The sequence below is a fragment of the Chrysemys picta genome, chromosome 7, assembly GCF_011386835.1.
Source record: "Chrysemys picta bellii isolate R12L10 chromosome 7, ASM1138683v2, whole genome shotgun sequence".
Lineage (NCBI taxonomy): Eukaryota > Metazoa > Chordata > Testudines > Emydidae > Chrysemys > Chrysemys picta.
In genome coordinates this window covers 128,734,765-128,761,363 of record NC_088797.1, presented here as the reverse complement: position 1 = coordinate 128,761,363, position 26,599 = coordinate 128,734,765, and the positions used below count along the sequence as shown (strand labels likewise).

Genomic DNA, 26,599 nt, shown 5'->3' with positions numbered 1-26,599 from the left:
GCGTGGGGTCCCCAGGGCGGACTGCTCCGTAGGAGAGCTGCAGCTAGGTGCAGTGGGGGAGCCCTTCTGGCCTGCGGGGAGTTTCTCAGGCCGGTTGGGGGACCAGCTCTTTTCCCGCTAGATAGAGAAACGGTGGCGCTGAACTGCTGGGCTGGCAGGGAGAAGCCCTGGCGGAGAGGTGGCGGTGGGTGCCCTGCTGAAAGCTAACCTGGGTGAGTGAGCTCGGAGCCCTCAGGAGTTCTTTGCCCTTGCTTCTTGCTGAGCGTGTCTCATTCCTGGGAAGGGCAGTCAGGGCTGTGCTAGCCCGCCTGCCTGGGGCAGATCGTTGTCCCTGCACCTTTGGGTGAGGAGCAGAGGGGCTAGGGAGGCTGCTGTGTGCCGGAGCTCTGCCCCATTGCCCCTTGGCAGTGATGGGGCAGGGTGTGCTGGGGGATCCTAGCTTTCCCCAAAGCTAACAGAGCTTCACGATCCTTCGGAGGAGCTGCTGCTGTTTGAGCTGGACCATTCATGCTGCTCATTGACCTGCCGTAGATTGGCCAATGCCACAGTGAAGGTGTCCCGCTTTACCGTATCCCTGTCCACTTTGGGCAGTGGCATTTTTCGGATACCCCCGATAGTGAAATGAGTGCAGGGCATTGCTTGGCCAGCGCTGTCAGGGCTCATGCCGCTGGTTCTGGAGGCCTCGGTGTACAGCTGGGCACTGCTCTGCGTGGGGCAGGCAGACCGGTCCCGTGAGAGTCCCCATGAAATACTGTACGTACCCTGTAAACTCTGCAGAGTGAAAACTCACTGGCTTAGAAAGGCCCCCAGAGTCCATGGCGAAGCCCAGCGCCGCTGCCTCCCCTGAGCTGCCCTTCAGGTTCCTGCCTTGGTGCTGAGAAATGACCTACCCAGGCTGTGGGCGGCTTCTAGGCAGTCAGTAGAAAGAAGGGACCATTCTGCCAGTGGAATGACACAGGCTGCATGCATATCTTTGGCTAGACAAAGGGGCCGGCTTCTCGTCCTCTGCTTCAGGGCCCGTCCTGCATGGGCCGGCTGCCTTCCTTCTGTGCAGCGCTAAAGTGGGGCATGGAGCCTTCCCTGTCGCGTAGCTAGCTGCTGTCTGGTCCCCTGGGCGATGCTCTCCGACAGGCTCTCCGGCTGCTGCAGGGGTGGTGGAATGTGTGCCCACTGCCCAAACCCCCGGGGAGCCGGCACTAACGGCCCTCTTGCTGGCACTCCCGGACGAAAGTTCAAACGGCGTGGGTGGAGGCCAGAGACGGCGCTCCCTTCCCTTCCTCCAGCTCAGCGCTGGGCACGGCGGGTCACGTGGGCTTCCACCCGCAGGGCTGTGCCTCGGTACCTTTCAGCAGCACGACCGTCGCAGAGTCGTTTGGCGGTCACTGCGCTGCGTGGGGATAGGGGTCCCGCTGAGAAGGGTGAGACTGCCGGGGCCTGGGCTGGCCACTGGCGTGAGCAAAGGGGGCTGGGTGTTTGTGCCTGAGCATGTCTCCATCTCCTGGGGCCTGGAGTGCCGGCAGGTTGGGGAGAGCCATGAGAGACTCATCCATCATACAGGCTGCAGGGGAGCTGCCTGCAATGGCTGCTTTCCCCAGGCGGCCGGCCGGCCGGCCATCCATCCATCCATCAGCAGGATGGAATGAGATTTGGCGGAACAGGCGGCCCTGCAGCTGGGACACTTTCTAACCGACAATTGGGCCGTGGCTGAGGCCTGACCACAAAGTGCACCTGGGGTTTGGCCTGCTGTGGGTGTGCGCCTGCCTTCCCGGCACTGCCAGCCCAAGGAGTGCAGCCGAGCTGCCCTTCCCTTCCAGCCCCGGAGCGCTGGCTCCCTGCGTCTGCTCTGTTCTCACTGTGGAGCCGTGAGAGGTGGGCAGAGGACTGTCTGTGCTGCGTGTAAAGTGGGACGGGGACCCCGCCAGGAGCCCTTGGGAGCTGCTCCGGGGCCCTGGCCAGAGCTGTCAGCGGCACACTCCTGCCCCTCTTCAGCCAGCCCCCTGGCGCCTGCTGTTGGTTCTGGAGGGATCCGTTTTCAGTTGGGGCGGGGGGCAGGGGAAGGAGCCTAATGCACCGGAGGTGCCTCGGAAATGAGAACCTTGGATGGATTCCTGGCCCTATTGATCCGCCGGCAGTTTCTGCATCCTGACGTTCGTAATCTCGGGCGGCTCTGAGGTTCCAGATTAATGGGCCCGGGAGCTGTCCATCCGTCACTTCACATTAATTACTGGAGAGGTGTTTTTCTAGTGATTTACCTGACAGCGGCCTGTGATGGATACCCCTAAACAGAGTGGGCAGTGATTAATCACAAGGCCACGCCCCTCCCCCACGCTCTCTTCCCCTGAACCACAGGACAGACCCCTGAGCCATCCGTCTCCATAAACACTGCCTGATGCATATTGATAGGGGTCTGGGGCCTGGCAGATAGCAAGCCACTTCTTTGTGCCAAAGATTATGAAAAATAAATCTCTGCCAGGAAGGTGCAGCAGGCGAGTAGGGCTCCGCCACCTTGCGTGGCCAAGCTGCAGGCAGCGTGGACTAGTGGTTGGAGCACAGGACAGGGAGTCGGGACTCCTGGGTTTGCTCCCAGCTCTGCCACAGCGTCGCTCTGTGACCTTGGGTCGGTGGTGTGTGGCTGCCTCAGTTTCCCCATCAGTAGAATGGGGTAGTGACCCTTCCTGGCTGGGAAATGGCTCCTCGCATGGGATCGCCACGTGTGGTTATTGCTCTGCCACGGCTGCTTACCGGAGAATGTGCCAGCTTGGCAGGGGAGGGCTGTGCGCCCTGGGTCTGCGCTCGCCAACCCTACGTGTGCCCCAGATCGCCCCGTGCCCTGGCTAAGGGGCAGGGCAGAGACTGAGCGTGTCTGGTGCTGCCTCTGCAGATGGCAGAGAGCCGGGAAGGTGCTGCCAGAGAGGGGCTCGTAGGCGCAGATGTTCAGGAGAGAATTGATTCTTGGGCTGATGAATGTAGCTTCGTTACAGCCCAGCTAATTACTCACTGACCTCTCTAATGGATGGCTCTGTAGGCCAGGGCCTGGCTGGGGAAGGGGGCGGGTGCACTGCCGGAGGCGCCTGAGAGGAAAAGTTGCAGTGTGTTCCCTTGAGTGTCTCTCGCCTGCCCCTAAGCTAAGGCAACCCCAAGCTGTGCTGGTGAGAGCTCCATGTGCTCAGGGCCAGGCTCCCTCTGGCTCTGTGTGGGGTGGAGGGGCTGGGGGTTCCTGGGCTGTGACCCCTCTGTGCAGGAGCAGGTTCATTCCTTCTGCCTGATGGCTCTGGCTTGGTGCACTCCCCACCTGCTGCTTCAGAGCCAGGTGTGAGAAGCCTCATTACACGGCTGCTCCTTCGCTGAGCCGCCCCGCGCTCGGCCCCGGGGTACCTGGTGGCACTGAGGTCTTCTGGCTAAGCGTGTGTTCTCAGAGCAGCGTTTCTTTGTGTCCGCTTCAAAAGTCTCGATGCTCAGTTCCACTGACTCTCTTGTTCTTGAAAGGTAAATCTTGGTGCCTGAGCTCCCTGCTCTGTCCCAGGCTTCATCTGCATCTGTCTCTTCCTGCCTCTTATTCCTCTCCTGTCTCCACTCAACGGCCTCCGTCTTTCCTCTCTTCCACACTCGGGATGCTTCCCAGGCCTCCAGTAACTACACAGGGCGGAAAATGTTGTTTGTGGTGTGGGTGGGGGTGAGACAGAGAGATTTGGTAGCTGAGGTAGATGTCAGTTGGGTGTTGCACACAGGACAGCTTGACTGCCCTGCAGTTGTTACGGCGCCAAATGCCCTCAAAAGGTCAGTAAAACGGAGCAAACGTGTAACCCAGGCAAGAGGCTAGTCCTCAGTGAGGAACGGCACCAGGCCAGGCCAGCAAATACAAACCCTGAATGATAAGCTATTAGAATGCGCTTCCGCAAGCGCACGTTCAGATGTCCCGGGGGTGTTTGGCTCTGCGAGACCATCTGTAGGGCCATGTTAGCAGCAGAGCTGATGTCTACAGGAGACTGCGTGTAGATGGTGTCAGTAGGACAGCTGTGTCCTTAGCTGGTCCTGCCGTGAACAGTGACTACAAACCAGCCGCCTCCTACTCGGCAGAGCTGCCCTGAGGTAGAGGGGTCGTCTCTGCTGATCGGGGCTTGGGGCCGTCTCTCGCCTTAATGACATTAATAACGGTTTCCTGCTTTTTGCTCCTTAGCCCAGCCAACCTCTCCCTCCTTGGGCCTGAGCCCCAGTGCTGGGGCCCGTCAGTGACACCTGTCTGTGCTCGCTGTAGGCAGTGGGGCTGCATGGGCATTGGGGGACAGAGGCAGAGCGTCTACCACTGGGGCCAAGGCATGAGAAGGAAATTTGCTGATTGTCTCCGTACTGATGGTGTCCCTAGCCTCTGTTTGCCAGGAGCTGGGAATGGGCGACGGGGGATGGGTCACTGGATGATTCTCTGTTTTGTTCATTCCCTCTGGGGCACCTGGCACTGGCCACTGTCGGCAGACAGGACACTGGGCTAGATGGACCTTTGGTCTGACCCAGTCTGGCCGTTTTTATGTTCTTATGATTGTCTTACGATGGCTCTCCAAGCGCAGACCTGTAACCCAGCTGGCACGGGCAGCGTGGAGCCCTTGGCGCCGTTCTCCTGTTGCTGTCTGGGCGCAGCTGTGTTCCCGGCCCCTCGTGAGCCCGTTCTGGAGGCAGGTGAGGTGCCCCGGCAGAGTTCAGTACTGATTGTCTTCGGGTGGCTCTGCAAACGCGGGCCCGTAACCCAGTGGGCATGGGCAGTGATAGAGGCAACCTTGTGCTGCTTAAAAACCTCCAGGAAAGTAGTGGGCTGAGCAGCGGGGCCTGTGGGGCTGAGCCCCTGGTGTTGGCTATTACAGTGAGCTGCAGGCTGTGGGGTTACCGAGTTGGGAGCTGGGCTGGGAAGGGCTCACTGGGGTGCTGGTGCCATCTTGGCGCAGTGTTGTGTTCCCTGTGGGGCAGTATGTCGTAGCCGGGGGGGTGGGCTAGGGAGGGGAGGCATATTAACTAGCCTTGCTCGGGGCACCCAGTCCTTCCTTTCCTGAGGTCAGAGTCACCTTAGCACTGGGGAGAGTGTCTGGCACTGTGGTCTGTGCGCTGTGTGTCCCCTACGGGTGCCGTGCTGCGCGATCCAGGGCTTCCGGGGTTCAGGTCATTTGTTTACTGGATAACTCCGGGGCCAGGGAGGGGAGGGGTAGTTTGTCGGAGGCCCTGGAGCCCTGGGGTTTGAGTGAGCGGTGTAGAGACCTGGCTTGTGGGGTCGCAGCACCACTCACTCCAATTCAGCCTGGCCACCCCTGTGGGGAGGGAAGGGCGGCAGGGCCCAGCCTGAGGGACAGGAGCTGCTGCAGCAGGGCAAGTGTGGGGCAGGCTAGCTCTCCAGCCCCCTCCCCAGGGCCCCTTTTGTCTCCATGGTGATGGGTTGGAAGGGAGGGGGCCTTAGTTTGGGATTTTATCCCAGGCCCCCAACTGCCTGCCTGGCCCGGGGGTCGCGTCGGCCCGGCCCGGGGGTCCTGTAGCACTGCTGCTGTGGCAGTGAATGAATGCTCTCTCTCCCTTGCAGGCGGAGGTGGCACCATGCAGCAGGAGGGGGAGAAGAGCCGGGCCCGGCCCAGGAAGCCCGACATGGCCCTCTACGTGCCCAAAGCACGACGGGAGATGGCAGCCCAAGGAGTGGGCGCGGCCAGCGCTGCGTGGGCGATGGGGAGCCGGAGGGAGGAGGAAAACCGCCGCGTGCTGCAGAAGGAGGGTGCCAAAGGCCGCTGCGAGAGGCAGAGCCCCAGCGCTGGAGCCCGCGAGCACGTGGCCAGAGAGGGGAGGAGGTCAGAGGGGAAAACAAGGAAGCGCAACAGCAAACGGGGCAGCGCTCCAGGGCAGCCCGAAGGAGCCTCTGCCCAGGGCTGGGATCAGCGCGTCACACTCCACCAAAACCATCTGGCCCCAGAGGAGCAGCCGTGTGGGCGGCTGGAAACAAACCTCCACAGTGATCAGCCCAGCCCTCAGGAGTCCCGCCTGGGTCAGGCTCCTGCTCGGCCAGGGGGTAGTGAGGAGCAGGTGTCCAACAAGCCAGGGCTCAAGGAGCTAAGCCCCAGGTGCTGGGATTCAAGAACAGGTACTGGAACTTGTTCCCATCTGTCGGAGGAAACATCTAGTCCCCTGCTTGTGCCACCATGGGGAGGGGAAGAGCACGCACAGGAGCAGAGGCGTGGGGGCCCACTGGCCCAGCTAGGCACTTCCTCTCAACCTAGGAATGAGAGCAGGGATGAAACATCAGAGCAGGCAGGGGGGAGCACAGGTAGCGCATCCGAATGTGCAGGCAAGAGCATTCCAGCTTTGAGCAGGGAGAGCGCAGGAAGCGCGTGTGAGCTCAGAGGGGAGAGTGCCACAGATCCGAGCGGGGAGAGCGCAGGAAGCGCGTGTGAGCTCAGAGGGGAGGGCGCCACAGATCTGAGCGGGGAGAGCACAGGAACAGTGTGTGAGCTCAGAGGGGAGGGGGCCACAGATCCGAGCGGGGAGAGCGCAGGAAGCGCGTGTGAGCTCAGAGGGGAGGGGGCCACAGATCCGAGCGGGGAGAGCACAGGAACCGTGTGCGAGCTCAGAGGGGAGGGCGCCACAGATCCGAGCGGGGAGAGCACAGGAACAGTGTGTGAGCTCAGAGGGGAGGGTGCCACAGATCCGAGCGGAGAGAGCACAGGAACAGTGTGTGAGCTCAGAGGGGAGGGTGCCGCAGATCCGAGCAGGGAGAGTGCAGGAAGCGCGTGTGAGCTCAGAGGGGAGAGTGCCACAGATCCGAGAGGGGAGAGAGCAGGAAGCGCGTGCAAGCTTCAAGAGGAGGGTGCTGCAGATCAGCCATGTGAGGGGGCAGCTCCAAGCAGGGAGAGCGCAGGAAGCGCGTGCCAGCTCAGTGGGAAGGGTGCCGCAGATCCGAGCGGGGAGAGTGCAGGAAGCGCGTGTGAGCTCAGAGGGGAGGGTGCCGCAGATCCGAGCCGGGAGAGCGCAGGAGGCGTATGCGAGCTCAGAGGGGAGAGTGCCGCAGATCCGAGCGGGGAGAGCGCAGGAAGCACATGTGAGCTCAGAGGGGAGGGTGCCGCAGATCCGAGCAGGGAGAGCGCAGGAAGCGCGTGCCAGCTCAGAGGGGAGGGCGCCGCAGATCCGAGCGGGGAGAGCGCAGGAAGCGCGTGCCAGCTCAGAGGGGAGGGCGCCGCAGATCCGAGCCGGGAGAGCGCAGGAAGCACGTGCCAGCTCAGAGGGGAGGGTGCCGCAGATCCGAGCGGGGAGAGCGCAGGAAGCGTGTGTGAGCTCAGAGGGGAGAGTGCCGCAGATCCGAGCGGGGAGAGCGCAGGAACCGTGTGTGAGCTCAGAGGGGAGGGTGCTGCAGATCCGAGCCGGGAGAGCGCAGGAGGCGTGTGCGAGCTCAGAGGGGAAGGCGCCGCAGATCCGAGCGGGGAGAGCGCAGGAAGCACATGTGAGCTCAGAGGGGAGGGTGCCGCAGATCCGAGCGGGGAGAGCGCAGGAAGCACGTGCCAGCTCAGAGGGGAAGGTACCGCAGATCCGAGCGGGGAGAGTGCAGGAAGCACATGTGAGCTCAGAGGGGAGGGTGCCGCAGATCCGAGCGGGGAGAGCGCAGGAAGCGCGTGCCAGCTCAGAGGGGAGAGTGCCGCAGATCCGAGCGGGGAGAGCGCAGGAAGCGCGTGCCAGCTCAGAGGAGAGAGTGCCGCAGATCCGAGCGGGGAGAGCGCAGGAAGCGCGTGCCAGCTCAGAGGGGAGGGCGCAGGAAGCGTGTGCGAGCTTGCAGCGGAGGGCGCCGCAGATCCACTGTGCAGGAGGGCAGGCAGCCTGTCTGACAGCGAGAGGGGGAGCGCTGCTGCTGCTCTAGAGGGAGGCCTGCCTGAGCATGCCGGGGCGAGAGTGCGTAGCACATCCAATAGGACAGACTCTGGCACCAGGGCCCCGCTGGAGCGTGTGGACGAGGCCAGAGGCAGCGCAGCGCTGTGTGGGGCGGAGATGCCCTGCAGCTCGGGTGCACTGGGAGCTCATGGGAGCAGTGAGTGCAGCCGGTCTCTGGAGATCCCAGGCAGCCGCTCGGCCGGGAGCTTGGCCGAGGAGGTGGCCTGTGCAGGCGGGGTGGCGAGGCCATCGCATGGCTTGCGAGCGGATGGAGAGCCGGGGCCGGAAGGGGAAGAGGACGGTGGTGTGACCGAAGGCAGCACGTCCTGCTGGGACGGCAGCACAGAAGCACCTGAGCAGCCAAGTGACGGAGCCCAGAGCGACAGCAGTGCTGCGGCAGAGGAGAGCTGGGACTCGCTCTTCAACGCCGACGGAGACTGCCTGGACCAACGCCTGCTGCAAGAGGTATGTTCCCTCGGCTGCCCTCCCTGCTAGTGCTTGGCTGTACGGGGCGGGGCGCAGGTCCTGCTGGGCCCAGTCAGACAGGATGTGCAGTGGGACGCGTTGCTGCAGGAACGGTCTGTACCTCAGCCCGGGCCCCAGTTCTCAAGTGATACCATAGACCATGCTGTGAGCCCTGTTCCCTGCAGCCCCTTGTGCCCAGGTGGCCACGTCCTAGTGCGTGGTGGTGAAACTGAACGACAGATACGTGTCACCCCGATCGATCAGCACTTGGTTAGGCAGGGCATAGCTAGCCTGTGGAACGCGCGGCCGCTGGCTGTCACTGCCGGCACGAGTGGCTGGGGGATTGGGAAAGGTTCAATGTTTTCATGGCTGAGGAGAACACCCAGAGATACAGGGGAAAATAGAAGGGCCCAAACCTGTCTGATGCAGGGCCAGAGCCAGAGGCTGGAGAGAAACTTCCGGTGGCTGGGTTCTGTTGTGGTCGCCCCACCTGCCTCTGCAGTGTCCGGGCCTGGTCACTGGGAGACGGGCCCGACTGGCCGTCCCTGGGTGATCCTGAGTGTGGGGGAAAGCAAGGGAAATGTGTTTCATTTATAGTACTTAAAGCGTGCCACGAAAAGGTGCGTGAATGTCATATGCTGCAACTGCGCCCTCGTGAAACAGACTTGTAATAAAGAAATAGGCTGAGACATATGGCTTCCCATTGAACGGGCAATGTGAAGTTTCAGGGAAATGACAGCTTCTTAATCAGTTGTGGTTCATTACCATATCTTCCTGTAAGCACGGGGCTAAATTTACTACAATGAGCTGGTTAGCACTAGGAAGCAGTTTTCCTGTTGGCTGAGGAGGAAAGTTCAGCTTTCGCTGTGAAGCTGGAAATCCATTATTACATTTTAAAGCGATAGTTTGAAACCGGTAATCTGCAGAATGACATTAATGTCCCGAAAGTAACAAACAGTCCTAATCTTGTTCAAATGAATGTCCACCCTGGTTCGCCAGCACCGTCTGACGGCAGGCTCATTCTAGTGTCTATGAAGAGCTGAAATTAACTAAACAGCTTCATTACCAAGGGGTTAGCTAATAAACCCTCCAAACCGTGGGATAACTTCAGCTGTTACAGCTCCGCCGAGAGCGTCTGCAGGAAGCAGGTTCCGATTTAACACCGTTTAATTCGTGTGCGTGTCTGTGCAGAAGTAAAACCCCTCTCAGAACTGCAGTGCCTGGCAGGCCAGCCCCAGCCGCAGCCCCAGCCCTGACGGAGGCACTTGTGACTCCTCCCGAAGGTGTGGGCTAAATTCCGGGGGATGGGAACGGGGATGCAAGCTATACGTCTGGGGTCAGTGGAACTCCCGTGCCACTGGGTGGCTGTTCAGCCACGTGTCATTTGCCCGCACTGGTGAGGGAGGTTCACAAGCGTGTGCAGCTGTCATCCTTGCTTCCTTACGCTCTGCTCTTAGTCTCTGGTCTTGCCATAACCCCATTGGCCCCTTGGTTTGTCATCAGAGCAAGTCCCACTGCTTTGCCATGTATGCCACTGTTCATGTCGCCACTGGGGGCAGTCAGCAGAGCAATGGGGGCTCAACCTTTTCTGCAAACGTTCCTCTCTTGGTCCTTCTTGGTCCCAGGACGGCATCCCACAATGCCCTGTGCTGGGACGTCCCTGAGAGCGGCTGGGTGGCGTTTGCAGTGGCTCGGGGGTTTCTCCAAGCCGGTTCTGGTTTGCGGATTTCTGAAGCTCTCAGTTCACCATCCACGAACATCCCCACATTGCTGGAGCTTCTAACAGAACACCAGGGCATGTTCCAGCACCCCAGTCTGGTACTTGGATGGGCATCGGCAATAGAGGGCTCACGTTCTGAGAGGGTGCCGTCCATCCTCAGCCAAAGCAGAAAGGACTCTATGGGGAGCAGTCACTCAGCAAAATGGAAGCGTTTCTCCTCTTGGGCCCACCAACGCAAGTTATTTCCAGAATCCTCTGGGATCCCTGCTATCTTAGACTATCTGCTTACCTGTAAGTCTCTGGCTCTTGTGCTCGGTTCTCTGCGAGTCTCTCAGTTTAGCAGCGATTGGCGCTTTCCGTCCTTGGGTGGATAACGGTATGCTCGTCACACACTTGTCACAACTAGATTTCCGAAGGGGACCCTCAGATCCTTCCCACCATTGGTGAAGTTCGCACCGCAGTGGGACTTCAGTTTAGTTCTGTGGGCACTCACTAAACCCCTCCTTTGAGCCCCTCACCATGTGCCCTGTGGCCCTTCTGTCCATGAACCTGGCCTTTCTAATAGCCTTCACGTCGGCTGGAGGAGTCAGTGAGCTGGGAACGCTCAGGTGGACCTACCGTACGCTGCCTTCCACAAAGAAAAGGTCTTGTGACCACCCTACCATGGGCTCACTCCTAAAGGACTTACCGAGTTTCCTAGGAGTCAGGTAATCCACTTACCAGTATTTTTTTCAAAGCCGCATGCCTGAGACGAAGAGAGAGGGCTACGTTCTCTGGACATCCATCCGAGGGCTTTGGCCTTTTATCTGCAAAGAACAAGGACATTAGAAAGACACCTAAACTCTTTGTTTCCATGGCAGAGCAATCAAGGGGTCAAGCTCTATCGGAGCAGAGACTTTCAAAATGGATTTCCGCTTGGGTTACCCGTTGTTACCAACTAGCCCATAGTCCCCCTCCAGAGAGGTGAGGGCTCCTTCCGCTAGAGGGCAAGTCACTTCAGTTGCGTTGCTGAGAGCCGTACCCCTCCTCGAGATGGAGGGCAGCTACTTGGAGTTCTTTGTAGACCTTTGTGAGACATTGCTCTCTGGTGCAGCCATCAGCCGTGGGAACAGCCGTACTCACTCGGCTATCGCGTCGGCATCCTGGCCCCAGCCAGTCTGACTGCTGTTTGTGAATCTCCCGAGTGTGGAATACACCTAGGGACTAGCAGTCGAAGAAGAAGAGGAGGTTACTTACCAGTAACTGGAAGTTCTTTGAGATGTGGGGTCCCTGTGTGACAATGCAGTTCTGGCGGAACCCAACTGAGAGTGCCAATTCAGGACAAATTGCTCAAATAGGGCAGTTACAGCCCAAGGCTGGGGTTTTTCCACCTCTAAGGCAAACCAAACCAGCCAGACTAAGAGGACTTCGGTCTCACCCCACTGGCTAACCGCAAGTCACACAAGCAATCTCCTTAGACACTCCAGTTTCCCAGTATTACCACCAGTGCCACTCGTTATGGGGACAAATGGTTATGAAAACCAATACCCCAGTAAAAGAAAAAGGTTCTCCTGATCCCAAAGGACCAAGCCCCAGACCCAGGTCAATATACAAATCAGATCTTACCCACAAATCACGCTGCTGCCAATCCTTTAGAATCTAAAATCTAAAGGTTTATTCATAAAAGGAAAAAGATAGAGATGAGAGTTAGAATTGGTTAAATGGAATCAATTACATACAGTAATGGCAAAGTTCTTGGTTCAGGCTTGCAGCAGCGATGGAATAAACTGCAGGTTCAAATCAAGTCTCTGGAATACATCTCCCGCTGGGATGGGTCCTCAGTCCTTTGTTCAAAGCTTCAGCTTGTAGCAAAGTTCCTCCAGAGGTAAGAAGCAGGATTGAAGACAAGATGGAGATGAGGCATCAGCCTTATATAGTCTTTTCCAGGTGTAAGAACACCTCTTTGTTCTTACTGTGGAAAATTACAGCAAAATGGAGTCTGGAGTCACATGGGCCAGTCCCTGCATACTTTGCTGAGTCTCAAGGCATATCTGCCTTCTCTCAATGGGTCCATTGTACAGCTGATGGTCCTTAATGGGCCATCAAGCAGGCTAGGCAGAGCTAATCTCAGCTTGTCTGGGATGTCACCCAGAGGCACAGCACAAGTTTGCCACACAGACAGCATAGAGCCAATATTCATAACTTTAACTACAAAACTGATACACACATATAGACAGCATAATCATAACCAGTAAACCATAACCTTGTCCTAGACACCCCATTTGACCCCCTTTATACAAGATTGTTGCAACCACTACAGGACCTTGGTTGCAACAATGATCTAGACGGTCCCAGTTTATGTCAATAACGCCACACCCTGTCTATATTCCACTCCCTGCTCGCCCTCCCCTCTGCTGCAGATCGCTTGAACTGCGGTAAGAATGGGAAACTGGAGAGTACTGAACCTGCCCACCCCCTTGGTTCGGAGCATGCAAAGAGCTACGGTGCGTGTGCAGGCCAACGGAACATCCGGACTCAGGTGCCCGGTGTGCAGTACAGACAGGGACCTCACATTGTGAAGAACCTCCACTTGCTGGGAAGTGCCCTCTGTTTCTGAGCCCTTTGTTCTTAAACTCCAAGCTGCAGAAAGCCAGCAGTATGTGCGGAGAGGCTGCGGGGTCTCTGGAGTGACGGAGCTAGTGTTAGTTAACAAAGCGTTCTTCGTCCTAAGCAAACGGTGTGCACTGCAGAAAGCCCCAGAGAACGCGAGTTACGGTGCTCTCCATGGAAAGAGAGGCTTTGAGCTGGCAGGAAAAGGCAGAATGAGAGCCAATGGTTGGACACTAAAGCCAGACAAGTCACGCTAGAAATGTTTCACTGTGGGGGTCGGTACCCATTGGAACAGCTCACCTGGCACTGGTGGAGTCTCCATCCCTTGGAGACTGGGCGTCTCTTTCTAAACCTCTGCTCGAGCTGGCCCCAGAGCTCTGGGCTGGAGGCAGGAATCCTGGGCGAGGGTCTCTGAGCTGTGCCCTGCAGGAGGGCGGGCTGGATGATCAGAGTGGCCCCTGTGTGAATCTGGGAGCACGAGGGCGTGATGCGGGAGTGCAAGTGGCTTCATAGTGCAAGGGGAGCTTTTGCAGTTGTGTTTGGAAAAGAGGAAGTGTTGAGGGATTGCTGCGGGGCCTGGAGGCTTGGGGATGGGAGGTTCGAGCGCTGGGAACACCGGGGCAGAGGTAGGTGCTGAGAAGCAGAACCTGGACCAAGTGAGTATTTGGGGTGGAGTAGGGGTCGGGGGAGATGGAGATGGGCAGGTTTTTGGCTCCCCCCCGATTTCAGAGCTCTTGAAAGTGCCGCTATTGCCCGTGGGACCGGATCTTCCCCCCAGTTGGCTGATTTCTCTGCCTGGTGTCTTGGCGAGTGGTCGGGAGAGTAAGCGAGCTGCTACGGGTGCCTCTAACGTGCTACAGCTAGGGTAACCCTTTAGAGAGCACTGAGCCGTGACAGACTGATTCCTGCATCCCCCTCCCTCCCAGCTGTCGGGACCTCGTCCATTGAACCCAGACAGTGATCAGACTTTAGCCACCACTGCGGAATGGGCTCTATGTTAAAGGCAAAAAGCACCGTTAATGCGGCATTACAGTGGCACGTGTACCGTAAGCTCTCACAGCCAGGCAGTGCCACCGTGTTTGCCTCATGGATACCCTCTTTACTTCCATGCTCTCACCCTGCGGGGCATTCTTCCTGCAGCCTCACCCGCCGGCGTGTCTTACGAGAACCGGGGGGCTGTGCTGCTGGGAGCTGGGAGCAAAGCTAGGCCGCTCACCCGTACCCCTTGTGCTTCCTGGCCGGGGGGGCATCGCTGCGCAGCGCTAACTTGACAGGCCTGGTGCATTTTGATATTTGTAACAGGAGAAAGGTGGGAAAAGCAACGCCTGCTGCCATGTGGCTTGCAGCCCCTGGAGCAGAGGTGGCCCGGAGCTGGAGGGGTTGTTAGCAGAGTGTACACGTCCAGATTTAGCAGGGGCTGCTTGGGATTCGGATAGCCAAGCTCTCTAGTGCAGGAGCCCGAGCGCCCCGCTCTGATAGGTGGAAAAAGGAGCAGCCTGAGCGCCTAACATGGAGGTGTGGCCTGTGGAGACTACAGATCCCAGCATGCACCATGGCCTGGCTGAACATTGCATCTTGGGAGCCCTCCTCTTTCTCAGCTCCTCCTTGGCTTGAGTTGAGGCTTGCTGTGGGCTGCATGGCAGGTTCGGCGTAGCTGCTTGCAGTATTAATTTAGCTGGGATCTATGGGCCCAGAGGGTCAAAGGTGTTACCGTGAGCGCACCACTGGCCAACGTTAAACAGCTTTAAATCAGGTTCGAGGTTTGGTATCCCGAGCTCTCAGCCATCCTAGCGCCATGGCCAGTACACCCTTCAGCAGCCTGTTGTTACAGATACAGCCTGCCTAGCGCCATGGCCCGCACACCCTTCGGCAGCCTGTTGTTGTTACAGATACAGCCTGCCTAGCGCCATGGCCCGCACACCCTTCAGCAGCCTTTTAACCTTTTGTTACTGGTACAGAAAAGAGAGAGAAACATTGGCGCATTTGAAGTGTAGAGGATGAAGCGTCCCTTGTTCCCTCCCCCAGTAGCTGCCGAGAGTCTGTGGAAGGAAATCCCCTTGTCTGACAGGCTCCTAGATGGGAATCACAGACGTGTAGGGCTGGCAGGGACCTCACTGGGTCGGCTAGTCCAGCCCCAGGCACTGAGGCAGGACTCGGTATTACCTAGACCAGCGGTTCTCAAATGGTGGGTCGGGACCCCATTTCAGTGGGGTCTCCATGGCTGGCTTAGACTTGCTGGGGCTTGGGGCTGTGCGTGGGGCTCAGGTTACCGGTGTTACAGGGTTACAGGCTCAAGCTTTGGCCCCCCAGCCGGGGCGGTGGGACTGGGGCGGACTCAGGGTCCTGGGCGCGTGTAGTAATTTTTGTTGTCAGAAGGGGGTCGCAGTGCAGTGACGGTTGAGAAGCCCTGATGTAGCCCTTCCCTGACAGGTGTGTGTCTGACTGCTCTTAAAAACCTCCACCCCCTCCCTGGGCAATTTGTTCCAGTGCTTAACCACCCTGACAGGAAGATTTTCCTAACGTCCAGCTGTCCTTGGGGAAGGAGGGAGTTGAGCTGGGCTGGAGCTGGTGCTGCTGTTAGTCTGATCCCGTTTCCTGACAGACACCACAAGAGGGGAAGAAAAGAACTGCAAAGAGAGAAAAATGCAGCTTCTGTCTCTGGTCTTGACCTTCACTTGCAATCTCAGTGCTAAAAACGCAGGCCCAGCACACGATCTTATCAGCCCCTCTGAGACTGGCGAACTTGTCCCAGCGCCGCGTGTCCTGGGCATTGCCTGGAGCTGCCTTTCTGAGCAGTGCTCAGCCAGACAATCGTTAGACAGCGGGAAAGAGCGCGAGGGAAGGAAAGGACCCGGGAGCGGAGGCTGACCCAGCCGATGGTCGGGATACAGCTGGAGCCAGGGGAGCTGGTGACGTCATCTGGGTCCCTGTCTTGGCCCAGGCTGGTCAGGACCCCTGTGAGGCCCAGTGGGGTCCCAGGAGAGGGTGGGGGTGACAGCCCCGATGGAGGAGCGCGCTCCTTCCCGTTCTTTGTCAGCCCGCATCGCAGTAGCCAGCCTTCCCCCCAGCGCTCTGTCGGAAGACCCCAAAATGGAGGTGGGGGTGGAATAGCCCCACCCCTCGATGTTTTGTCCACCACTTTCTGGCTCTCCTGGGAGTTCTGTCAGCCCCCGCCGTGGGAACGCGCTGGAGAGCAGGCCGCCCTGGGGAGTGATGCAGCGCCCTGGGGGTGTGGGGCTGGAGTCAGCCTCGGGGCAGCCTCACCCGGGCCCCTGGGAGCACTCACCTGCCGGGTTTGCCCAGCAGCTGGTGCCCCTGAGCCCTGCCATGTGGTGATGGACGGGGACTGAGCGCTGCCCCGGGTCGGGGATTGGCACCGCTGGCTCTAGCCTGCCCTCTTGGTGCCGTGTCGCTGGCTGCACTCGCTGGTGAGCCAGGACTCCAGCACTGACTGAGCGGCCGCCCAAGGAGCAGGGCAGGGAGCCCTTGCAGTGGGGCAGGCCTCCAGCAGGCATTGCCAGGAGCAAGCGGGTGGGTTCAGCCCTGGAGGCAGAGGGGCTGCAGCTGGCAGGCTGGGGAGCTCGCAGAGCGCTGGCCTGACCTGTGCCGTTAGGCCTGGAAGCAGCCGCTTGGCAGCCCGGCTCTCTAATCCCTCTTCCCCTCTCCTGCGCTCAGTGGTTCGTGAAGGTCAGGGATGGCGCGGGCTGAGCAGTTTGCACTCCATGGTGTCTGATCATCGGAGTTACCTGAGTGCTCCGCTTCCTGGAGCGTCTCCACAGGGCCCGATCCTGCCTGAGCCGTGCAGCACAATTCCCACTGAAGCCAGTGGCAGCAGAGGGCTCTCAGCCTGTTGGATGTGCGCCCTGAGAGCGCTCCTAGTGAATGCAGGGCTGGCCTGGCCCAGCGGTGCTGCCGGCACGCTTGCCGATAGCCAGAGTGTGTCCCATGTGCTTCAGAACTCAGCCGTCCCTTCCGCTGGCACACAGCCTCTTTGCTGTCCCCTCGGCTGCCTCACATCCCTCCTTACCGGCAAAGGGTCCCAATGAACACTGCATATTGACCGGGCTGCCTGGGACTTGCAGCCCCACTGCATCCTGTTATGGCTGCTTGGGGACCGGGGCTGGGCACAGGGGTTGGAACTGGGGGGGCTGCTGCACCCCCTGGCTCAAAGTGGTTTCTATCATATCCAGGGTGCTGTGCTGCGTGGGCTGCTTTCCTCTGTCCTCTGGGCCTGTCGAAGGTGCTCGCTGCTGTGTGTTTGGATGGGATGTAAAACGGAGCTCCAGGCAGCCTGGCGCTATTAGAGATCCCTGGGCCCTGCTCTAGAGCCTCCGGGCTGCATCCTGTGCTGGAAATGCGCTTTGCCCCCCTTAGATCCCCCGGGGCTGGGCTGGACCCAGGGTTCCTCTGGTGGGCATAGCGCGGCAGGGAGAGCGCGAGACAGATCGCTGGCCCTGGCGGCATCGCTGGCTCTCCGCGCGTGGCTGTGACAGCGCTGTGTGTCCCTGGGCCTGTCCTGCAGTGCCCAGCGATGCCCCAGACGTGCGTTGTCACTGGCTCTCTGCACATGGCTGTGACAGCGCTGTGTCCCTGGGCCTGTCCTGCAGTGCCCGGCGACGCCCCAGGGGGGCTGGTTCAGGGTGGGACAGGATCCCCCGTGCAGCGCGTTGCGGTTACGTCTGAGGGGCTGGGAGCCGCTGTGCCCGCACGCTGGGGACGCGTGAGCTGTTGCTAGGACTCAGTACCAGCCCGTCTCTCTGCGGGGTCCCAGGAGGCTCTGAAGAGAAGTGCCGTCGATGTCACCGTGCCCAGCAGACACACCGGCTGCTGGGTGGGAACGTGCCTTGCTCCGGAGAACCGGGGGTGGCCAGGGCAGAGCCCGGACTGGGTGATAGGCTTGCGACCCAGGTCCGTTTGCTGTCTCTGGGGCAGAGGCACAGGCTGGCATGGGACCCACTTGAGGGGGATCCCCGTAATGTGGGCTGGGGCAGCCTGGCTTTCCCACCCAAGTGGTGAGCAGTCCCTAGCTCTGAATCCATCCTCTCAGTCAGCCCCAGTGGGGCAACTCCACACTGCAGATGCTGCTCTGGCTCCAGCCGCAGGCGCCCCAGGGCCTGCCTGTGAGCGCCATGTCAGGGGCTGGCTAGTGTGTCCGGCCCTTGGCCCAGATCCCTTGGAGAGTCGCTGGGACCTCGCCATCTCCAGTGCCCGTGCGGCAGCTTGTGCTGCCCAGCATGGCCCTTTGCCTGCCTGGTGCAGGCCAGGAGAGGTCTGGCCGTGGCACTGGGGTTGAGCTGGACGTGTGGCTGCTGGCTTCGTTTTGGGGAGGTGCCATGTGCTGTGTGGGGCAGCGTGCCCTGGCAGTGAGCATGACAGGCACCTGAAGGGTTCCCAGGGAGCCAGCAGCCAGTGCACCAGCCGTGGCTGTGTCCTGCCTCCGGCTCTGGACCCCAGTGGCACAGCAAAGCCAAGGGAGAGGCCCAGGCGCAGCGCGGAGGCCCGATCGATAGCTCCCCACGTCCCCAGGGCCGTTAATCCATCTCCCGGGCTGATGGCCGGCGCACGGGCCCGGGGACTCGCCCCATTAATCAGCCTGCTCGCTCGCTCCGCACAGAGACTGCAGCCAGCCAGGCTGCCAAGCTGCAGAGCGTGCGATGGGGCAGGTGCCCGCGAGCTGTCCCTCTGAGCAGGGCTGTTGGGTAGGCGGGGGGTCCCATCCTGGGCACCGGGGCGTAGCTCACAGCTCTGTGTGTCCCCCCAGCTGTCAGGCGGTGAGAAGCCCAGGAGCAGCCTGCAGGAGCCCCGCTTTGACTACTGCGGCTGGCAGCCCGCTGAGCTGGACCTCAGCCACTCGGAGCTGCCCCATGTCATCGAGATCTACGACTTCCCGCAGGACTTCGGCACCGCCGACCTGCTGCGCGTCTTCTGCAGCTACCAGTGAGTCCCCCTGGCCTGGGCAGAGACCCCTGCCCAGCCTGCACGGTCACTCTCCAGAGCTCAGGCCTTTGCGCTGCCCCAGAGGCCAGGACCTCCCCCCGGCAGCTCCCAGCTCTGCCAGCTCCTTTGCCAGATTCACACGCCCCCGAGATGGCCACGGGGCTCCGGATCGAGGCCTTCCCCAGCCAGTTCCTGCCCGCTGAGCCTCACCTTTGGCCTCACGTCCGAAATGGCGCTGCGGAAACCGCTCCAGCCCCTCCCCAGGGCCAGTCCCCTCAGGCCCCCCTCGGCGGCCCCTGCCCCCCTGTCCCTCGCCCCCACTGTGCTGATGTCATCGATGCCTCAGATCTCAGCTGCTCACTGTCCCTGGCAGGAAGAAAGGCTTTGACATCAAATGGGTGGACGACACGCACGCACTGGGCATCTTCTCCAGCCCCATCGCAGGTATGTGCATCTCCAGCGCTGGGCACAGCGGCAGGATTTCTGCAGGGAGTGCTGGCCGTGGCAATGCCCGGGGGCGGGTGCAGCTGTGGGGCTGTAGGGGGCAGCGCTGGCCATGGCAGTGCCCGGGGGCGGGTGCAGCTGTGGGGCTGTAGGGGGCAGCGCTGGCCATGGCAGTGCCCGGAGGCGGGTGCAGCTGTGGGGCTGTAGGGGGCAGTGCCCAGGGGCGGGTGCAGCTGTGGGGCTGTAGGGGGCAGCGCTGGCCATGGCAGTGCCCGGAGGCGGGTGCAGCTGTGGGGCTGTAGGGGGCAGTGCCCGGGGGCGGGTGCAGCTGTGGGGCCCTGAGTAAGGTCCTGCCCATTGCTGGTGCCCAGGCTGGAGTCTCTGCTGAAGGAGAAGCCTGGGTGACATGGCGGCAGTATCTGTCCTGTGGGGATGCCCCTGGGGTGCTGGCCGCTGGGCTCCGTGTGCTGGCCACGGGGGTGGCTGATCTGCCTGGGCTCCCGCTGGGGCGGGCAGGACTGTGGATCAGCGACTGGCTGACAGCCAAGCGATGCTGTTACTCGTCCAGCACCATGTCCCCTGCCCGCCATGGGCGAAGCCGGCTGCTTTGCCCGCCAGCTGTGCCCGCTGCGGTGTTCTTGGGTGTGCCCTCCCCCTGCGTGGCAGAGCCGGGGTTTGGTTCCGTCGCTCTGCTGTTGCCTGTGAGGGGTGGGGAGGCCGGGTGGTAATGACTGCGGGCTGCTAGCTCCAGGGCACCGGTCTCCGGGTGGGCATGGGCTGCTCGGCCGTGGCACAGAAATGGGCACGTTGCCCGGCGTGCTCTGCACCACCAGCAGCCGGTGCCCAGGAGCAGCTGCTTTTCCCTTACCGCGAGGGCAGGCTGGGCACGGCACTGCTGAGCCGGGGGGCCTGTTCTCAAGGCTTGGCTGGCAAGCTCCCTGGCTCTCGGTGTAGCTCCCTGACTCTGGCTTCCGCCGTCTTTCCGCAGCGCGCGACGCCCTGACCAGCAGGCACGTGATGGTGAAGACTCGGCCCCTGGCGCAGGGCACGAGAGCGGCCAAGGCCAAAGCCAAGGCTTGTGCTGGTGAGTGTGGAGCCATGGCCACCGCTGTGCCCTTGGGGGGCGACCACCCATCCCAGCCGCTGGGCTCCGGGAGCGGAGTCAGCACGTGGGAATGCAGCGCCGGCGGGCGACGGAGGCCCGGACGCGGCTCGACTGGGCCATGGGCACTCGCTGCCCCTCCCGCAGGCTGTGCTCAGTGCCCTGCGGGGTCAGGGCGCGTGGGACTGGCCCTGCATGCCAGCGTCCGTTTAGGGTCCACACGATCCTGCTTGTCCAGGCCTGGCATGGGGAGGGCAGCTGCAGGGAGGTGCCCCCTGGGGGATGGCACAGGACAGGGAGCAGGGCCAGGGCTTATCCGGCCCCGGGGCAGCCCAGTGCACAGGGCCAGGCCTGGGGTGGTGGCGTCCCCGCTAGCTCCATGCTGCAGTCCCTGGGGTGAATTGTACAGTGACGGCTGTCCCCTCTCTCCAGACCTCCTGCAGCCGGCAAAGGAGCGTCCGGAGACGTCTGCGGCCCTGGCCCGGAGGCTGGTGATCGGAGCCCTCGGAGTGCGGAGCAGCCAGAGCCGAGCCGAGCGCGAGGCCGAGCGCAAGAAGCTGCAGGAGGCCCGAGGTTGGCTCCCAGCCGCTGCTGGATCTGCCCCTCCATCCCTGCGCCCGGGGCTGATTGGCTTGCAGCCGCTGGGGGCGGCATGTCGGGGCAGTGGGGGCATGCAGGGGTTTCTCAGCTGTCTGCTCCACGCTGCCCACTCGCTGCTGCTGCTGTTCGGGGGAGCCTGGCCCAGGCCTCGCTCTCCACTCAGAGAGAGCCGGCAGGTGGGCCGGCTCCAGCTGCAGCCACACTCCGAGAACCGGGGAACTGCAGGAAACAATGCTGGTGTTCAGTGCTCTTCACTAGGGGGCGCTCTGCTGCTGGACAGGAGCCGTGGATGGGCTCTGACCCCTGGGGCCTTGCCCCCTATTCGGGTGCTATCCCTGGCCTTCTGGCCAAATTCCCTCTTTGGAAAGTAAATCCCCCTGCTGTTTGTGTGGGCGGTTAGGCATTGGCCACAGCCCACCCAGAGGTGGCTGCAGCTCTGTGGGTGGGTAAGTGCAGGCGGTGCGGCTGGTGAAAGGCTGTGGCACGGTGGTGCCGGGCTGTGTTGGTTAGATGGCCGTTTGTGCTACGCCCTGGCCCTTGCCCGCTCTGGGAGTTGGGCAGGCAGTGAGCAGCGGAGCCCCCACCACCAGCCCCTGCGCCGCAGCTCCATGCCCACCTCAGCTCGGTGCTGCCAGGATGTGTGCCAGGCTCTGGGCAAATGCTGCCCATGTGGCCGGTCCGAGCGCGCCTTCCCTTCCCACACTGGGACGCGGGTTGGTGGGGAAGCCAATCCCCCAACTCATTGGCCAAGCTGCCTGGCTCCTAGCCCCGGGCTAGCCCCGCCGGGGGCCGTGCTGTGCTGCCGGTGGAGTCCGCGGGGCCTGGCTCCTAGCCCTGCCGGGGGCCACGCTTTACTGCCTCGCAGACCAGAGCACGATGGGGCCAGGAACAGACTCCTGGGTCCTGCCTCGTGTAACCCCAGCAGGCCCCACGCTTGCGTTTGGGGAGTCCCTGGGGCTGGCGGCTCCCCCAGATTGTCCGGTGGCTCCTGGCCCTGCCCACCCGGGGCTGCACACTCCTGCCCCCACCCTGGCTTAGCCCGCTCCACCCGCCCCCCTCCCAAGTCAGCACTGCCCAGCCTGGCTCCTTTCAGCCCTGCCCGGTCTGTCCCTGGGTGCGTGTGCTGGGTGGGGTCGCCCCAGGGCATTGTGCAGTGCCAGCTCCTCCCTTGTCCTGCCCCAGGCGTTCCCCTAGCTCTGAGGAGGGGTCCCTGTGCCATGGTGCCCTCACCTGCCACTTGCTGGCGCTTGCAGCCCTGCCCCCCTTTAGTGCCAGCTGCAGATCTCATTGTGTGCCTTGGCTAGCTCCGGAACGATGGTGGGGCCCGGGCCCAGGCCCCGCAGTGTCCACCGGGCCCTGCCCAGCCCAGCCCTTTGTTGCTGGTGGTGGTTGAAGGTGGGGGGGGGGGGGGGGGGGGCTCTGCCTGGGGTTGGCAGGCAGCTCTGGGAAGGGGGAGCGGGTTCCACACCAGGACCTGCCTTCGACTCCACGGTTTGCAACCCCACTACAGCCGCGCCTGGGCAGCACCTGGCTCTCGGCGGGGCCGCTGGGCAGAGTCTGCTGCAGGCTGTCAGTGTGCCCGGCCCCCATGGCAGCTGGCTCGCAGCCTGCCGGCTGCAAAGGCCAGATAACTAGTGATGGAGCGAGCTGGGCGGGCCAGGAAACCAGACCGAGTGTAACGCGGTCACGGTGAATGTCCAGAGCGTGTCACGAGCCAGGAGATTAACCCTTCCTTGTCTGCCTGCCAAGAGAGCGCTCTGCCCATGTGCGCCTGCCTCCCCATGCAGGCCCTCGCGCCCTGCCCCGGCCCCCTGCCCATCCGTGGGGTGGTGTTAGAATCATAGAATATCAGAGTTGGAAGGGACCTCAGGAGGTCATCTAGTCCAACCCCCTGCTCAAAGCAGGGCCAATCCCCAACTAAATCATCCCAGCCAGGGCTTTGCCAAGCCTGACCTTAAAAACCTCTAAGGAAGGAGATTCCACCACCTCCCTAGGGAACCCATTCCAGTGCTTCACCACCCTCCTAGTGAAATAGTGTTTCCTAATATCCAACCTAAACCTCCCCTACTGCAACTTGAGACCATTACTCCTTGTTCTGTCATCTGCCACCACTGAGAACAGCCGAGCTCCATCCTCTTTGGAACCCCCTTTCAGGTAGTTGAAAGCAGCTATCAAATCCCCCCTCATTCTTCTCTTCTGGAGACTAACCAAGCCCAGTTCCCTCAGCCTCTCCTCATAAGTCATGTGCTCCAGCCCCCTAATCAGTTTTTTTGCCCTCCGCTGGACTCTTTCCAATTTTTCCACATCCTTCTTGTAGTGTGGATCCCAAAACTGGACACAGTATTCCAGATGAGGCCTCACCAATGCCAAATAGAGGGGAACGATCGCGTCCCTCGATCTGCTGGCAATGCCCCTACTTATACAGCCCAAAATGCCGTTAACTTTCTCGGCAACAAGGGCACACTGCTGACTCATATCCAGCTTCTCGTCCACTGTAACCCCTAGGTCCTTTTCTGCAGAACTGCTGCCTAGTCACTCGGTCCCTAGTCTGTAGCAGTGCATGGGATTCTTCCGTCCTAAGTGCAGGACTCTGCACTTGTCCTTGTTGAACCTCATCAGGTTTCTTTTGGCCCAATCCTCTAATTTGTCTAGGTCCCTCTGGACCCAATCTCTACCCTCCAGCATATTTACCTCTCCCCCCAGCTTAGTGTCATCTGCAAACTTGCTGAGAGTGCAGTCCACACCATCCTCCAGTTCATTAATGAAGATATTGAACAAAACCGGCCCCAGGACCAACCCTTGGGGCACTCCACTTGAAACCGGCTGCCAACTAGACATGGAGCCATTGATCACTACCTGTTGAGCCCGACGATCTAGCCAGCTTTCTATCCACCTTACAGTCCATTCACCCAGCCCATACTTCTTTAACTTGCTGGCAAGAATACTGTGGGAGACTGTATCAAAAGCTTTGCTAAAGTCAAGGAATAACACATCCACTGCTTTCCCCTCATCTACAGAGCCAGTTATCTCCTCATAGAAGGCAATTAGGTTAGTCAGGCACGACTTCCCCTTGGTGCATCCATGCTGACTGTTCCTGATCACTTTCCTCTCCTCTAAGTGCTTCAGAATTGATTCCTTGAGGACCTGCTTCATGATTTTTCCAGGGACTGAGGTGCGGCTGACTGGCCTGTAGTTCCCTGGATCCTCCTTCTTCCCTTTGTTAAAGATGGGCACTACATTAGCCTTTTTCCAGTCATCTGGGACCTCCCCCGATCGCCACGAGTTTTCAAAGATGATGGCCAATGGCTCTGCAATCACATCCGCCAACTCCTTTAGCACCCTCGGATGCAGCGCATCCGGCCCCATGGACTTGTGCTCGTCCACTTTTTTCTAAATAGTCCCAAACCACTTCTTTCTCCACAGAGGGCTGGTCACCTTCTCCCCATGCTGTGCTGCTCAGTGCAGTAGTCTGGGAGCTGACCTTGTTCATGAAGACAGAGGCAAAAAAATCATTGAGTACATTAGCTTTTTCCACATCCTCGGTCACTAGGTTGCCTCCCTCATTCAGTAAGGGGCCCACACTTACCTTGACTTTCTTCTTCTTGCTAACATACCTGAAGAAACCCTTCTTGTTACTCTTAACATCTCTTGCTAACTGCAACTCCAAGTGTGATTTGGCCTTCCTGATTTCACTCCTGAATGCCTGAGCAATATTTTTATACTCCTCCCTGGTCATTTGTCCAATCTTCCACACTTAGTGCTCTCTGGGGCGAGGAGTCCCTGCCACTCCTACTCAGGGCGTATTGGTGCTGCTTGCGGGGGGCGGCGTAGGCACAGTGGCAGGAAAAGCCTGTTCCTGTGGGTCCACCCCACTGCCCCCACTCAGAATAGCAGAGTGAGGGGCCCCCTCGGGCCAGGGGCGCTGGGCAGGGCCCCCAGCTCGCTGCCCTCCCCACCTGCCTCTGGCACCAGGTGTGTTTCTCCTGGGGTGCAGGGATCCGCTTGTGCCACTAGGTGGAGCCCAAGCAGCACTCCTGGGGTGGGGCCCGGAGCCGGCTCACAGGTGTGGGTCAGACGGGCTCAGAGTTCCCAGGCCCCCCTTGCCGGCCCTCTGCCCCGCTGCTCTCAGCCCCGAGAGCCCTGCCCATCTAGCAGGCGGCCTGGTGGGGTGCTGGGGGGCACGGGACACTGCGTGGCTGGTACAGCCGGGGCTGGGGAGGGCCCTTGCTCGGGCCCCAGGGGCCTGGAGCCAGGCTTCACTCTCCCTCCCTCCCTTGTCTCTGCAGAGAGAAAGCGCCTGGAGAACAAGCGGCGGGAGGACGTCTGGGAAGGCCGGGACTGAGCCAGGGCGGCAGCGGAGGAGACCGGAGCACCCAGGGCTGCTGGCAGGCACTTGGCGGGGGGGGCACTGTGGTGCCGTGGGCTTCAGACGCCAGCGCAGCCCAGTGCCAGCTGCACCCACACAGGCTGGCCGGGCTGTCAGTGGGGGGAAGGGGAGAGGCCCGTCTGGAGCCTGGCGGGGGGAGAGGGTCCGGCTGACAAAACGCAGCAGCTGTTTGTATTAGGACTCTGAGTGGGGGTGGGCTGGCAGGCCCTGCCGCTGGTGTGTGCGCCCTGGAAGGGGGCATTGGCCTCCCTCAGACCTGTCTCTTGCCCTTTGAGATGCTGGAGCACAGGGAGTCAGTGCTCTGGAGCGCTGGGCTGGGGCAGCGGTAGCCCGGCTGAGTCTGGTGGCTGTGCCCTGTGCCTGGCACTGCCCGGGCTGCGCTTGTGCTGGGTAATGCCCTGACGCACTGGCTGCAGCTGGTCGGTCGCTGCTGGGAACGCGGCCTCCAGGCTGCCCAGCTCACTTTCGAGGCTCCCTGCAGCAGCCCAGGCCATGCGAACAGCCCTGGGCAGCGGGAGGGGATTTCGCAGACCTCTGCGTGTGCCCTGCAGAGCCAGTGCAGCCTGGGGTTGTGCCGAGCGCGGGTGAGTGAGAAGCCATGTGCGATGGAGATTCCCTGTCCTTTATTTTGCTATTAAATTGCCTGGTTTTTACACTGCCCAGAGGCTCCGGGCTGCAGATCTCTGTAGTTTCCCCTTGTAACCCTGGTGATGGAGTGATGTAGGGTGCAGAGGGAGCTGCAGTCCCTTGTAGCTGCCGTCTCAGGGCCTGGAGAGGCTGTTTGGGACAGTGGCAGAAGTGCAGGAGCAGGGTATGGTCCTGGTGAAATGGTCAGCAGTGAAATGGTTAATGTATGGGCCTTTAACGTGTTACCATTAGGTTTCAGAGTGAACAGCTTCAATGTGATGGGCTCAGACTGGCATCACGGGGTCAGGTTCTCGGGGGGAGGGCTTGGTGCTGAAAGGGTGGGAGGCAGGAGTATCGTTCTGCCTGCAGAGCACACGGCAGGTGCGCACTGGAGACCTGCACTGCCTGGGCGTGTCTCCTGCCCTGCGGCCTGGCTCGGCTCTGGGATGGGGCCTGGGCAGCATGGGGTTGTCACCCAGAATGAGAGGTGAGACAGGCAGGCAGTGGGGAACCCTCCCTCCCTCCGCACTTTGAGCCCCTGGCTGCTGCTCCAGCCCTGGTCCCACACGCCGCTTTTCCTCAGCGTGTTTATAGAAAACCCAAACCCTTTCTGCTCAGAGAGTCACTCTGAGAAGGAGCCCAAGGGCCACGGTCCGTGCACCTGCTCCCGTGGGCTGTGGGGCGAGTGAGATGCCTCCCGGGTACCTTGGGAAACGGGACAGTTTCAGGGGATTTCAGTCAGGCCCAGCCAGTTCTAATGGCCCCGTGCAGGGCGCAGGGCCCGGCCCCGGGAGCTCCCACCTGGGACGCGGCGCTGGGGAAGTCGGGGCCTGCTGGGAAGCTTCGC

At 60.8% G+C, this 26,599-nt stretch overlaps 1 protein-coding gene across 5 annotated transcripts in view; it reads left to right on the top strand.

Annotated features, from left to right (window-relative positions):
* R3HCC1L (R3H domain and coiled-coil containing 1 like) overlaps positions 1 to 25,783 on the top strand; it is a 40,612-nt gene extending 14,829 nt beyond the window's left edge. For 3 of the 5 annotated variants that reach the window (XM_065552740.1, XM_065552739.1, XM_065552738.1), the window contains 6 exons: positions 5,558 to 8,346; positions 18,417 to 18,592; positions 18,966 to 19,036; positions 20,025 to 20,120; positions 20,571 to 20,711; positions 25,025 to 25,783. In XM_065552740.1, the coding sequence (XP_065408812.1) occupies positions 5,572 to 8,346; positions 18,417 to 18,592; positions 18,966 to 19,036; positions 20,025 to 20,120; positions 20,571 to 20,711; positions 25,025 to 25,080 (3,315 nt within the window). In that variant the 5' untranslated portion in view covers positions 5,558 to 5,571 and the 3' untranslated portion in view covers positions 25,081 to 25,783. Of the gene's footprint in view, positions 1 to 4,557; positions 4,672 to 5,557; positions 8,347 to 18,416; positions 18,593 to 18,965; positions 19,037 to 20,024; positions 20,121 to 20,570; positions 20,712 to 25,024 lie in introns of all 5 variants that reach the window. The other 2 variants (XM_065552737.1, XM_065552741.1) reach the window with 2 other exon arrangements.
* The last annotated feature ends 816 nt before the right edge of the window (positions 25,784 to 26,599 follow it).